Here is a 12,120-nt window from a genome sequence, read left to right on the forward strand (position 1 = left end):
GCTCTGGTACTACACACTAAAATGTCTATGCTGGGGTTCCTATATATCTAGTGCTGCTTAACAACACCGGAGGCGTCGGCCAATTTAAGGATATGCTTTCTGTAGTCGTGGATGTTACCAGGGAACTTCTTGACCGTGCCGTCCTCACTGACCCAAATTTCGTTGCACACTCTTTCGATAGTAGAGACATCGTGCGAAACCATAAGCACACCACCCTTGAAGTTGATCAAGGCGTCCGCCAATGCATCCAAACCCTGGGTATCCAAGTGATTAGAAGGCTCATCCAAAATAAGCACATGGGGCTGGTTCAAGCAAAGAGCGGCAAAGGCAACTCTCGATTTCTGACCACCAGACAAGAGCTGCATCTTCTGGAGACCGAGCGAACCGGTGATACCGAAGGAGCCCAAGTGTCTTCTGTACTCCTCGTCGGATTTTCCTGGGTAAGTTTGAGACATCCAAGATACAGCCGAAAGTGTGAGGTCCATGGCATCGACGTGGTGCTGTGCAAAGTAGCCAACTCTCAAACGACCGTTGGAATTGATGTAACCAGAGAGCGGTCTAAGCAGGCCCAAAAGCATTTTCAAAAGCGTCGTCTTACCGGTACCGTTACCACCACAGAAGGCAATTCTCGAGTTCATCTGCACATCAAGGTTGACATCCTTCATAAGAATCTTATCGGGCGAGTAGCCAAATGTGACATCTTGAATTTGTAAGATTGGTGGAGAAATCGAATCGGGATCTGGGAACTTGAACGTGATGACTTTATCGTCCTCAGGTGGCTCAAGCACTGGCAACTTCTCCAACTTCTTAATACGCGATTGGGCTTCCGAAGACTTGGCTGCGTTGTATCTGAACTTGTCGATAAACGTCTGCAAGTGCTGTCTGTAAGCCATTTGGTTCTCGTACTCACGACGCTGGTTCTTGATTCTCTCCTCTCTTGTGCTGTAGAAGGAGTCAAAGTTAGAACCACGGTAGTAGTCGAGTCTTTCGGAATGCTGATGAATAATGTCGGTAGCCACTTCGTTCAAAAACGCTCTGTCGTGCGAAACAACCAACACAGTACCCTCGTATGTTTGCAAGTATTTTGCCAAGTATGTAATGGATGGAACATCCAACATATTCGATGGTTCATCTAGCAATAACAAATCAGGCTCACAGAACAACGCTCTGGCAAGCGACAATCTCATTCTCCAACCACCAGAGAAGGATTTAGATGGCGTCAGTTGACTCTCCTTGGTGAAACCAAGACCATACAAAATCGAGGCGGCTCGACTCTCGGCCTTGTCGGAGTCCATCTCCATAAGCTTTTCATTGACCTCCAGCAAGTGCTTGTCCAAGTCACCTCTCTCATTATCCAACTTGGTCTGTTCGTTAGAGCCCTCTTCGAACTCAGATCTGAGCTTTTCAATCTCCTCAATTCTCTCATTAATTTTAGCCTCCTCTTGCAACAAGGACTTTCTCCACACATCAGCGTCAAGAACAGTCTGCAACGCTGGAGTATCATCACCTCTGATTTCCTGCTCCACATGCAAAATGGTGATATGCTTGGGAATGTTCAATTCTCTTCTTGACAAGGCACGCAACAACGTGGACTTACCAATACCGTTCTGACCAACAAGACCGTATCTGCGTCCATATGCCAAAGTAAGGGAAGTATCACTAAGAATACGCTGGCCATCACCAACGTACAAGTCGAAGTTGTCCACTTTGATATCCTTTGACTTACCAGCACTGGAGCCAAAGTCAAGTGGGTTAATCTCCAAGAAGAATGAGTCGTAGTCCTCCTTCTTTTGTTCGTTCAATAACTTCGAAGCCTCATACTTGACAAACTTGTTGTTTCTCTTGGCCACCTTCTTAGCGATCTTTCTTTCTTGTTTCTCCAACTTCTTCACATCCACCTTACTCTCAATTTGTCTACCAGCATGAGTGATATCTCTGGAGCTTCCAAGGAGGGCCAAGGAAGAGTTGATGTCTCTTTTGGTGTTCTTCTGCAAAACGTTCACATCCAAAAGCCTCTTGGATCTGTCACCTGTGATCTCCAATTTGGCCATGTTGTCCTTGAGCTTCTTTGAAAGCTCTTCTGTAAGTGCAGAAATCAATTTCTGAACATCTCCTTCTTTTCCACCGGCATCTAGAAGTAACTCTTCGATGAACCCGAGTTCTTTTCCTATATCAGTTTGCTGAGCAGTCACAGAATCCTCTGTGTTGTTGGATACGTGTTGCACATAGCCAACAGCGTAATCCTGGACGACAGGATCAATGGTCGGAACTGCTTTCCTAACTTGTAAACCAACGTTCGACATGGTTGCAGAGAAAGCTTTTCAGAGAGGGTAGAAGTAGTAGTCCTACCTGGTGTACGGGTGTCTACGCACTCGAATGGGTGCAAAATGGATCGAAGACTACCAAAGATTTGAGGGACTCGAGATGCGGGGGAGCCTATTTGTTGGCTTAATTTACAAAAATCATGTACCCATAATGCCTATATGGCCCATATTCTATAAGATATCTATAGCACCAAGTTTTCGTTAGCATCATCGTCGTAGTCGTAGGAATCAATTGGGTCGTCTCTGTAAGAAGGCTCTTGTCTGCCGAATCTTGTCAGCACGGCCTCCCTGAGTCCATTGAATGTGCCACCCAATCTGTTCCACACGTCTCCAAACGACAGCCTTCCCGAGTCGGACTCTTCATCGTGATATGAGGCGTCAATTCTGTTTGACAAGGCGCCCCCAAACGTCTGGTCCGTATTGCTGGTCAATGATTGTTGAAACTGTGCATCGTTCCTTTGGCGGCTTGCAGGCTCGGTGAAATAAGGCAAGCGCTGTCCGTGTTGGTTGCGACGGTTGAGCTCCAAGGACACTATTCTTTTTGCTTCAACAATGACCAAGTCCCTCCGCTTAGCAGGGTTGTTTTCAGCATCACCAAACTCATCGTCATTGTCAAAGTCACCCCATGCACCGTAGAAGTCAGACAGAAGACCCAACTTCTTCTTCACAATGTCATACACATTGAAAGTAGTCAAGACAATAGGAATAAGGAGCAATCTTGGGATCCAATCATTCATCAAGTTGAACAAACCAGTCAAGTGGATGGACTTACCGTACCATTCCTCAAAGATCGAGTCTCTGCTGGTGAACAAAGTGATGAAGTTATAAGAAAGCGGAATGGTTAATCTGGCGATGTACGAGGCGTAAAAAGCGGCAGAAACAGGATCACTATCACGAGGCACCAAGTGATACTTATTGAAGATCTTGAGCTTAGCCAAGGAGTTGAGCGAGCAGAACAACATGTACAGAAATATGACCATCGAAAATACCGCTTGCAAGAAGTTGTGGTTGTGAATTCCGGTTTTGTAGACTAAGGTGTTCATAAGCGACAACTTCGTCGAATGGAAAAACTCAGACTGAACGATAACGACGGAAATGGCGAAAAGGAAGACGGAGAATATTCTGCGAGCAGCCGGTTTAACGTAGCACTGGAAGTAGAAGTCAATTTTTGGAGCGAATGGAGTGAAGGTTAATGACAGCATTATCTGATCTCTCTCAGCTTCGTTTTCAGCTGCCTTGGCTGCTAGCAAAGTCTGCAAGCGTGAGATCTGCCCGAGCAAGATATTGTATTCCGACTCGTAAGCAGTAAGCTTGTACAAGTGGTTCTGGAAGTTGTAGGTGAGGTTTGTGAGGAAAGTCACATTGAGTTGGTCTCGAGTGATTGCGTGAGCCAGGTCGTATACATATTGCTGAGACACGCTATCGCGGAGGTCTGGTGGAATCTGATTTGAGAGAGAGAATATCCAGTCTCTATACTCAAAGTTCTCTGCAACTGACATTGAAGTGTAGTTCATTTCCAAGACCAATACCTGGAGAAGGTCCTCCTTGAAAGCGATTTTACTGTCCTCGAGCGCATCCACTAGCCGTGGGACTTTCAAGTAGTGATGATTTAAATCTTGCATGAGGTTACCTTCCAACCACCTGTTTCGAGGAATTGCAATAAGTCCGTGAGCCATAAGCCAGAGCGCTAAAATCAAAGCATAAATATGCGACAAGGCAATAATCATAGACCGTAAGTGACCGAAAGAAAGACCGACCTCGAGCATCAAGTAGATGGCACCAGCTATGGCCACCAAAAGGACAATTGCCTGGAACTTAAGATGAGCTCTGAAAGCGTCTTTTAGTTTCGGAAGCCAATGGAAGTGACCTGATCTGTAGAACTCCTGAAGCACCGGAAGCCAGAGCCATGTGAGCAAAAAAGTACTCCAATAGTTCGATTTCCACAATATCAAAATGGCTTTATCGCTTATGTTGAAACCAAAAATGGGGGTGTCCAGGTTGTGGCTCACATAGTCAACAGGCAAGAAGAAGGTAATCGATAGTGGCATGTAAATTGCTAGGAATAACGGAATCAGCAAGTAGACCTTATGGTGGAACAACAAATTGATATGGTACTGAAGAAACGCAAGCGAGACGGCGCCCGCAAGCACGTAGCATAGTAGCAAAAAAACCCACATCAATTATGTGCCTTGGTGTTCAATCAAGGACACAGTAGTAGGTCTTGATGATAGTGGTGTATGGATGTGCGCAGGAAAGTTCGGTCCGGGGTTCAGCTGATCCTGATAAGCCCTTTGTACTACTTGAGGAATTGGGAAATTCACAATTTCGAGAAATAATGACTATAGTTGACGAGACCAGGGACAATGAGCCCCATGAACCAGATACACCTGCAATTGACAGTTCTGTGAAAGTCGAGGAAACTCATGCCTCGGAGGCTCCAGATGCTGAGAAGCCTACAAAGGAAGAGGATCCAAAGGCAGAGAAATTGGAGAATAATGAAGAATCTGAGGCAGAAGTTTTGAAAACGGATGATTCTTCGAAACCTACCGAAACGGAAGCTGTGGTCAATGAAGACCCTGTTGAGGAAGATGACAAGCCTAAGCCTACGGATGAAGCCTCCACCAAGTCTGAAGAAAAGCCCAAGAAACGCAAGTCAGTGGGGTTTGCTCCAGAGCCTCTGGAAGATCTCAAAGAGCACCACGAGTACTTGGACGAAAGAAGAAAGGACAAGGAGAAGAGTAATCCTTTCTCCAAGATACCCCCAGAGCTAGCTTATTTGGACTCCAAGCCCGAAGGCCCCAGACCATTGCCTGTGCTTGAAAATGTGTTTGAGCCAAAAGTCAAGGCCAAGCCTTTCAACGAAATGAGAGATAGAAGATGTGTGGCAGTCAAGGACATCTCTGTCGTCAACAAGCAGACAGAACTTAACTTCAACTACTGGGAGACTCCAAATCCTTGCAGTGCTGACTCTGTGCTTGTGGACATAAAGTACGCCTCTCTCACATCGTTTGACATTTCCAAGATCAGCAAGTACTTGGTGAACCTCTCCAATACGAAGGTCGGCTTGGGTTTCGACTTTGTGGGCACTGTGATCAGACCGGGCTCGAGGTACGAGAATACTGAGTTCGAGACAGGGGCTACTGTTTTTGGTGTTGTGAATCCGGACGACCGTAAAGGTGCTTTGCTGTCTGCTTTAGTTGTAACTCCGGCTAGAGACGTCTTGGTAGCTGTCCCCGAGGAAGTTCTTACACAATTGGGCTCAGTGGACGTCAACTTGTCATTTGAGTCAGCATCATCATTTACCGTGGGCTCTGGTGATGACAATCAAGACCAAAAGAGCTCATCCTCCGAGCTTTTCCTGTCAAACTCGGATCTTCCTCAAACAGATGAAGCTCCTTCCAAGAAAACAGAAATCAAGGACACCCCTGCAAAGGTTGAGATGCCCGATTTGGCTAAACTATCGGTATTTGGCAGCTCTTACTGCAGAGCTAAGCTGGCACTTCTGGTCATGGATTCAGTGTTCGCTCGTCAGGGGTCCGCAAACATCCTCATCAATGGTGGAGATACTCAATTGGGCTACACAATCCTCCAGACATTATTCTCGAGTGCATACTCTGAGATCTTAGAGAGAATCAATGTGATTTTGGTTGTAAAAGAAAGTTCCCTTGCCAAGACGAGGAATGTTGCTGAAAGACTCGGCAGTGGAGGGACCCGCAAAGTGCATGTTTTAGCGTATGATATGGTCAATGAGGACCTTGTTCTTCCGGGAGAGAGGACTCCCGTGAACTACAAGAAGGTTTCCTTCTTTGCCTCGGAGCTTATCGAAGCTATGTTTGATGGGATCCCTGAAAGCACCTCTATTGATTCATCAAATGTTAACACATGCAAGATCGATTTGTTCATTGACATTATCGGAAGCAAGAAAATGTTTCAGCATTCAATGACAATGAGCGCCCTCGATGAGGTCAATTTCCCATTCAAGCAAAGGTTGGCATCTGGAGTGCAGTTGACAACGCTTTTTGGTAAATCAAAGGGTCCTCTCTTTGAGAAGCTCATGAAGCCAAAAGCTGATGGATGCTCCTTCATATCTTTCTGCAAGTTCAACTTGTCAGAACCATCCTATCTGATCACCCAACTCGTGGATCACACTAGCAAGGATGTGTTTAACCCGTGGGCACTGAAGTGGCTGCAAGGATTCGCCAATCAGTTTGTGGCTAAATACAGCTACTACGAGAAATTCGATTTGGAGGTGAAGAAGAGATGGGTAGAAGAGGGGTTGCGTCTTGTGCTCAAGGGAGAATTGAAGTTCCCAATATCCGAGGTCACCGACTGGAGGAATCGGTTCAAGAACCACATCACCAACTTAAAGAAGCATGACGGACAAGTTGTTTTCGAGATTGAGAACTTTTAGGTAAACTCGGAGATGCAGCCTCCAACGGAACTTAGTTTTGTGTTGTGGATCGGCAGTTCGGTACAATCAGCATTGGTGACAATGCGGCTTGTCGAACAAAGGTGACAAGCCCATTATATATCGCAATGTGTTGGGTATGTGAATGAAGAGGGCACGCGGTACTGTCGAATCTATGAAAAAACTGGATCCGAAGAGCCGGTGGGCTATATCAGGCCGGCCAATGGCCGAGGTGATGATATCAGCAATTATTAGCGCACCGCGGTGCATTCCATGACACCATGAATGATTTGTTACGAAAGTTTGATTTACGGTTTTAATCAAGCAAATGGCAGTCCAGAGGCACTCGCCAGAGCTTATTTGTTGTTGTTGTTGAACGGGAACCACAAGGCGTGGTACGGTATGCCTGTGTGGTGGTGAGCCGAGTCTCGAGACTCGAGAGGATGGCACCTGAGCATTATGGGAAATAAATGTCGCCCCACCGAGAAGGCCACCAAGTGTTTTTGTGAGGCAAATTCTCTTTTTGTGAGGCTAATTTACTTTTGGGGCGTTTGCGGCGAAGCTTGACGTGAGCTGCATTTAGTTACTTTGGGCGGCAGATTTGGGAATACCGCCCAGGCGTAGCCGCGCAGCAAGCGATGGCTGCAAACAACGCTTTCTCCACACATACGCCCAAAACCCTTGTGGGAAATTAGCTGGTCGTAGTAAGCACAGCCGGTTTCGGAGCCAAATTTCCATGGCATGGCACAAATTCCAGTTTGCACCCAGAATGGCGGAATGGCCTAGCCAGATCAACGACGCGGGCCCCTGGCCTCTGCAGGAGATCCAAGCCCCGATTATCGTCTACATCATCATTAACCTCTTCCTCTTCTTGTTTACCCCTAGACTCATTGTCACTTTGAAGACCCGATCCGTCCTAGGATCCTGCCCAACTTAAAAGCTCAGGCCCGGTACATGTCCGGACATCATGTCTGGATCCATGAGCGTGCATTCCCTCATTGACAAGTTTTCGGAGGATGAACCCTCCAGAGACCAGAGGCATCCTAGGCATCCGGGCCATGCCAGAACCAGGCTGGCGTCTCCCGTCAAGCCTGAAGAGAAACCACGCCCGGACGAAGGGACCTCCAGGCTACCTGCCTCAGCATCCACCCCCCATCTCCAGCAAGCTCCCTATTTGCTGCCCCAGAGACCACTGCATTTCGAACAACACCCGCCATACCCGCCCAGGGCCACGCTAGACCTGGTTTTGGGCCCCCAATTTGCATCGATCCCGCTCACAGAAGCCAATCTAGTCGAGGCGCTACGACTCCGGTCGGAGCAGGAGCGTTCCCGCCAGGAACAGCTTCGGTTGGAACTCGCCCTGCGCAACCTCGCCATCCTCCAAACCGCCATCCAGAACGAAGTTCCTCCTCATATGATTCCGTCCATGTGCGTCGGGTCTGTTCCTGAATCCCGTGGATTTCCGGATCACCAGAAACGGCCTTCGGACTCCTTCGCAGCGCCAGACCAGAGCCACAGCTCTCAGGCGCCAACTGGGCCCGGAATTGCCCGCCAGGACCACGATAATGCCAGCTCCGTGGCGCCACTAAATTACAGATTCGGCTCGGGCTCCAGAAGACCGCTTTCGCCAGCGAAAATCGGTGCGGCAGCGGTGGCTAACTTGTCAAACCCGATAACTCCATATAGACCAGCACAAAAGACGATTCTGGCCCACCAGCGGCACTTCTCGATGCCGGCAGAAACTCCCAAGAGCATGGATCGATCCGGTGAGCGGTCGGGACCACGAACAAGACTGCTGACGAAAAGCCACCTCCAGCTGCCCTTGGGTGCAACTTCTTCCATCCAGGTAAAGCCTTCTCCGGCTCAGCCTCTACATAAACAAGCTCGTATGCCCCAGCCTCCATCGCAAGAATCAATGACGTCGTTCCAGCACGTTATACAGTTCCACCACTGGAAGCCCGAGAACCCGGGCCAGCCCGAAAGAAGCCCGGAACGAACTCATAAAAGACACAAATCGGGCGACATGTCTGTGGACTTGGGCCACCTCAGGCACAGCTCAAGGCTAAGCGTGGATCTGACGAGCTTCAAGCGTGAAGACCCAGACGTTCTGATGGATACCAGCGATGTGACATTGCAGGAGCCTCCGAAAAAGCAGGAAACAGACACAAACAGTGAAACGTCTCAGTCGCTGGGGCGCTTCCCGCACGATATTCTCCTGACAAACTAGCCCGTCCAATGCATTATGTGTTTAGCAAGCGTCAATTGGCCCCAAGCTATGTCTTCATGATGTGCCTTCCACAGTCTCAATTCGGTAGCGCAAATGGTTTACCGATCTGGCAAATCGATTGCACGTCTGTTGATGTTCCTAAAGCTAAAAGTCAAACACGATTTACGAAATGCAATCACTGAAGCAGTGCTGCGGTAACGGCTAATACATTGTTGTTATACCCCCCAAGCTCACCGCAAAGCTTACAACCACAAGTGCTGGCGATGCCCACTTCCCTAACTTATTTAGCATTAAGCACCGTTTGCAGCGGCAAACGAGTCCTCGGCCATTACCTCGACCTCACCGATATCCAAGGCAATCATCTCGTCGCCATCCTGCGAGTCGTCTATTTTCTCGAAGGTGATGTCCGATTTTTGCAACGCATCGACCTCTTTTTTCAAGTCGTGGGCTAGCGTCCTGATCAAGGTCTCACTGACTTGGTCGCCGATGAACCACAGACAGAGGTCCTCAAGCCATATCTTGTCATATACATAGTACACGTCATGATAGCGGAAAAGCTCCTTTAGGTCAAGAAGACATTTGAGAACCATACGCTTGCCTCCTCGAAGCGTATAGTAGACGTCGTTCCATGCAGCCTTGACAAGCTTGTAGTTTCTGTGGAACGGGTAGGAGAGTGCACGGCGAATTGAGGCTATTATAGCAGCTTTAAGGATTGTGTCTTGAGAGCTTTCGTTAGCAATGTGAATTTGGGAATCCAAGAATGCAAACTGTGGCACCAATTTGCCCACTGTCCAAGCACTTTCGATGTTGTGCTCTCCCTCGTTTTCTCGTAGGTCAAACTGATATGCAAAAAGAAGTGAAATGATAAGAACGTAGAGCTGGGGCTTGACAGCATCATCAACAAGGTAGTTCTTTCTTGGAAGCTGGAGCATTTTCTCCTGCTCCTCTTTGGAAAATTCCACCGGCATGACTTGTGCTCTTTCTTCAGCTGGAAGTGCCTGGTTCTTGCTATACCAGTTGGCAAACATCCTCGTAGCAGGCAGCTTCCACTTGAGAATGCCCACAAAGCTCTTGTCGTCATCTGGAGAAGGGTACTTTTCCATTATGTAATCAGCAGCGTAGTATTCGGGATCGAACTTGATGTTCTCCTTAATGAGACGCTCGAGAACCCTATCGGGACCATGAGCAGCTTCAGGGTTGCCCAATTCATTGATGTCGTTTCCATTCGACATGGATACACCAATGACGCCCGAATGGGCATTGTTGAAGCCGTAGGTTACCGTAAGTGGATCCTCGGCTTTGGCCTCCACCTGCTCAATCTCCCAATCGTGTTTTTCCCCCTCCACGCCCGAGGAAACCTCCGTCTTGTCCACATCCAAGTCCTCGATCAAAGGCTTCTTGGGCTCAACATTTTTCCTCGCTAAGAGTTTAGCAGTGAGGTCCAAATCGGGAAAAAGCTGGCCCTTGTTCTCCTTGGCCACCTTGATCTTGACAATTCCCTCCTTCAGATCAAACTCAGCATGGGCCCTTTCGTCATCCACTAGAGCATACGGAAGCCTGAGCCTGAGGTAGTAGGGACTAAGGGAAAAAATGAAAACCTCGTTGTCCACCACCATCTCGATGGCCAGAGCACTGAATCTCACATGCGACACGCTCACGTTGATGAACACATACTCGTCGTTCTGGTCGATGGTGAAATAAGGTGTAAGCATTACCTCATCACCATGCGCGATGAGAAAATCAACTAAGTTGCAACCACCATGGAGAAACCCAAAAGACGATTTGTGGGCAGGAAAACCACGCGGGCGGCGGACGGCTCGGTGGTTCCCGTGGTCAAGAGACACATGGGAAGAGCCATCAACCAGATTCCCCAGGATATCCTTGACGATAAGGAGTTAAACGAGGCCATCAGGTTACTTCCTTCAAACTACAACTTTGAGATCCACAAGTGTGTGTGGAATATTCGGAAGCACAAGGCGAAGCGGGTGGCGCTCCAGATGCCAGAGGGCTTGCTTATTTATTCTTTGGTCATCTCGGACATTTTGGAGCAGTTTTGTGAGGTGGAGACTGTGGTGATGGGAGATGTATCCTACGGAGCATGCTGTATCGACGACTACACCGCCAGAGCGTTGGACTGTGATTTCATCATTCATTACGCCCACTCCTGCTTGGTGCCTATCGATGTCACCGCCATCAAGGTGCTTTACGTCTTTGTCACTATCAACATCGAGGAGCAGCATCTTATCAATACCATCCAGAAGAATTTTACCCAGGGCAGCACCATCGCCTGTTTCGGCACGATCCAATTTAACCCCACCATCCACAGCATCAGAGGCAAGCTTGAAGCCGCAGAAGAACCCATCTACATCATCCCACCTCAGACTATGCCTCTATCGAAAGGTGAAGTTCTAGGGTGCACCTCGGCCCGTCTAGACCAAAATATAGACGCCATGGTGTACATTGGCGACGGCCGTTTCCACCTCGAGAGTGCCATGATACATAACCCCGACATCCCAGCATATCGATACGATCCGTATCTGCGTAAGTTCACGAGAGAACGCTACGACCAAGAACAGATGGTGCAAGTGCGCCAGGACGCCATTTCGCATGCCAAGGAGGCAAAGAAGGTGGGCCTTATACTAGGAGCCTTGGGTAGGCAGGGAAATCCGCAGACGCTAGACCGTTTGGAGAAAGGGTTGGCTCAAGTTGGCGTGGAAACGGTGAAGATCATCTTGAGTGAGATTTTTCCACAGAAATTGGCCATGTTCGACGATGTCGACGCTTTCGTGCAAGTGGCCTGTCCTCGACTTTCAATTGACTGGGGCTATGCGTTCGAGAAGCCTTTACTCACGCCTTACGAGGCCATGGTTATGATAGGCGGCGACCGCTGGCAGGATGGTTACTATCCCATGGACTACTACCGGAAGGACGGCTACGGAAGGGGAAATGTGCCTGCCAGGGACTAGTCTTGTGAGTGTGAAAGTGTGAAAATGTGAAAATATTTGCAAGGTCCAACTTGAGCAACACAACCGTCAAAAACAGAAGTATAGTTCCCGTAAAGGCAACACTGGGGGGTTCGGATATGTACCAGCCACCCTTTGCCACGAATTGATAAAGGACCTGCTTGTGTTGCTCAATTGCAGGCAATGTATCACTGGACT

General features: G+C 48.4%; 6 protein-coding genes across 6 annotated transcripts; 3 read left to right on the forward strand and 3 right to left on the reverse strand.

Moving 5' to 3' along the window:
- Window positions 1–47: 47 nt before the first annotated feature.
- GCN20 (putative AAA family ATPase) lies at window positions 48–2,303 on the reverse strand (the record flags this gene model as incomplete). The annotated part of the gene is made up of 1 exon (XM_024855919.1): window positions 48–2,303. One exon carries the CDS (start codon window positions 2,301–2,303, stop codon window positions 48–50), a length of 2,256 nt encoding a protein of 751 aa, XP_024715518.1.
- Window positions 2,304–2,506: 203 nt separating this feature from the next.
- On the reverse strand, window positions 2,507–4,372 carry C7M61_000478 (LMBR1 domain-containing protein; the record flags this gene model as incomplete). The annotated part of the gene is made up of 1 exon (XM_024855920.1): window positions 2,507–4,372. One exon carries the CDS (start codon window positions 4,370–4,372, stop codon window positions 2,507–2,509), a length of 1,866 nt encoding a protein of 621 aa, XP_024715519.1.
- Window positions 4,373–4,659: 287 nt separating this feature from the next.
- On the forward strand, window positions 4,660–6,735 carry C7M61_000479 (uncharacterized protein; the record flags this gene model as incomplete). Its single annotated transcript, XM_024855921.1, has 1 exon — window positions 4,660–6,735. One exon carries the CDS (start codon window positions 4,660–4,662, stop codon window positions 6,733–6,735), a length of 2,076 nt encoding a protein of 691 aa, XP_024715520.1.
- Window positions 6,736–7,699: 964 nt separating this feature from the next.
- On the forward strand, window positions 7,700–8,959 carry C7M61_000480 (uncharacterized protein; the record flags this gene model as incomplete). The annotated part of the gene is made up of 1 exon (XM_024855922.1): window positions 7,700–8,959. The coding sequence occupies one exon, from the start codon at window positions 7,700–7,702 to the stop codon at window positions 8,957–8,959; it is 1,260 nt and encodes a 419-aa protein (XP_024715521.1).
- Window positions 8,960–9,249: 290 nt separating this feature from the next.
- C7M61_000481 (Hsp90 cochaperone) lies at window positions 9,250–10,671 on the reverse strand (the record flags this gene model as incomplete). Its single annotated transcript, XM_024855923.1, has 1 exon — window positions 9,250–10,671. One exon carries the CDS (start codon window positions 10,669–10,671, stop codon window positions 9,250–9,252), a length of 1,422 nt encoding a protein of 473 aa, XP_024715522.1.
- A 48-nt stretch (window positions 10,672–10,719) lies between these two features.
- On the forward strand, window positions 10,720–11,925 carry C7M61_000482 (2-(3-amino-3-carboxypropyl)histidine synthase; the record flags this gene model as incomplete). Its single annotated transcript, XM_024855924.1, has 1 exon — window positions 10,720–11,925. One exon carries the CDS (start codon window positions 10,720–10,722, stop codon window positions 11,923–11,925), a length of 1,206 nt encoding a protein of 401 aa, XP_024715523.1.
- Window positions 11,926–12,120: the final 195 nt, after the last annotated feature.

Source organism: Candidozyma pseudohaemuli, assembly GCF_003013735.1.
Source record: "Candidozyma pseudohaemuli strain B12108 chromosome Unknown scaffold00001, whole genome shotgun sequence".
In the NCBI taxonomy this organism is placed as follows: domain Eukaryota; kingdom Fungi; phylum Ascomycota; class Pichiomycetes; order Serinales; family Metschnikowiaceae; genus Candidozyma; species Candidozyma pseudohaemuli.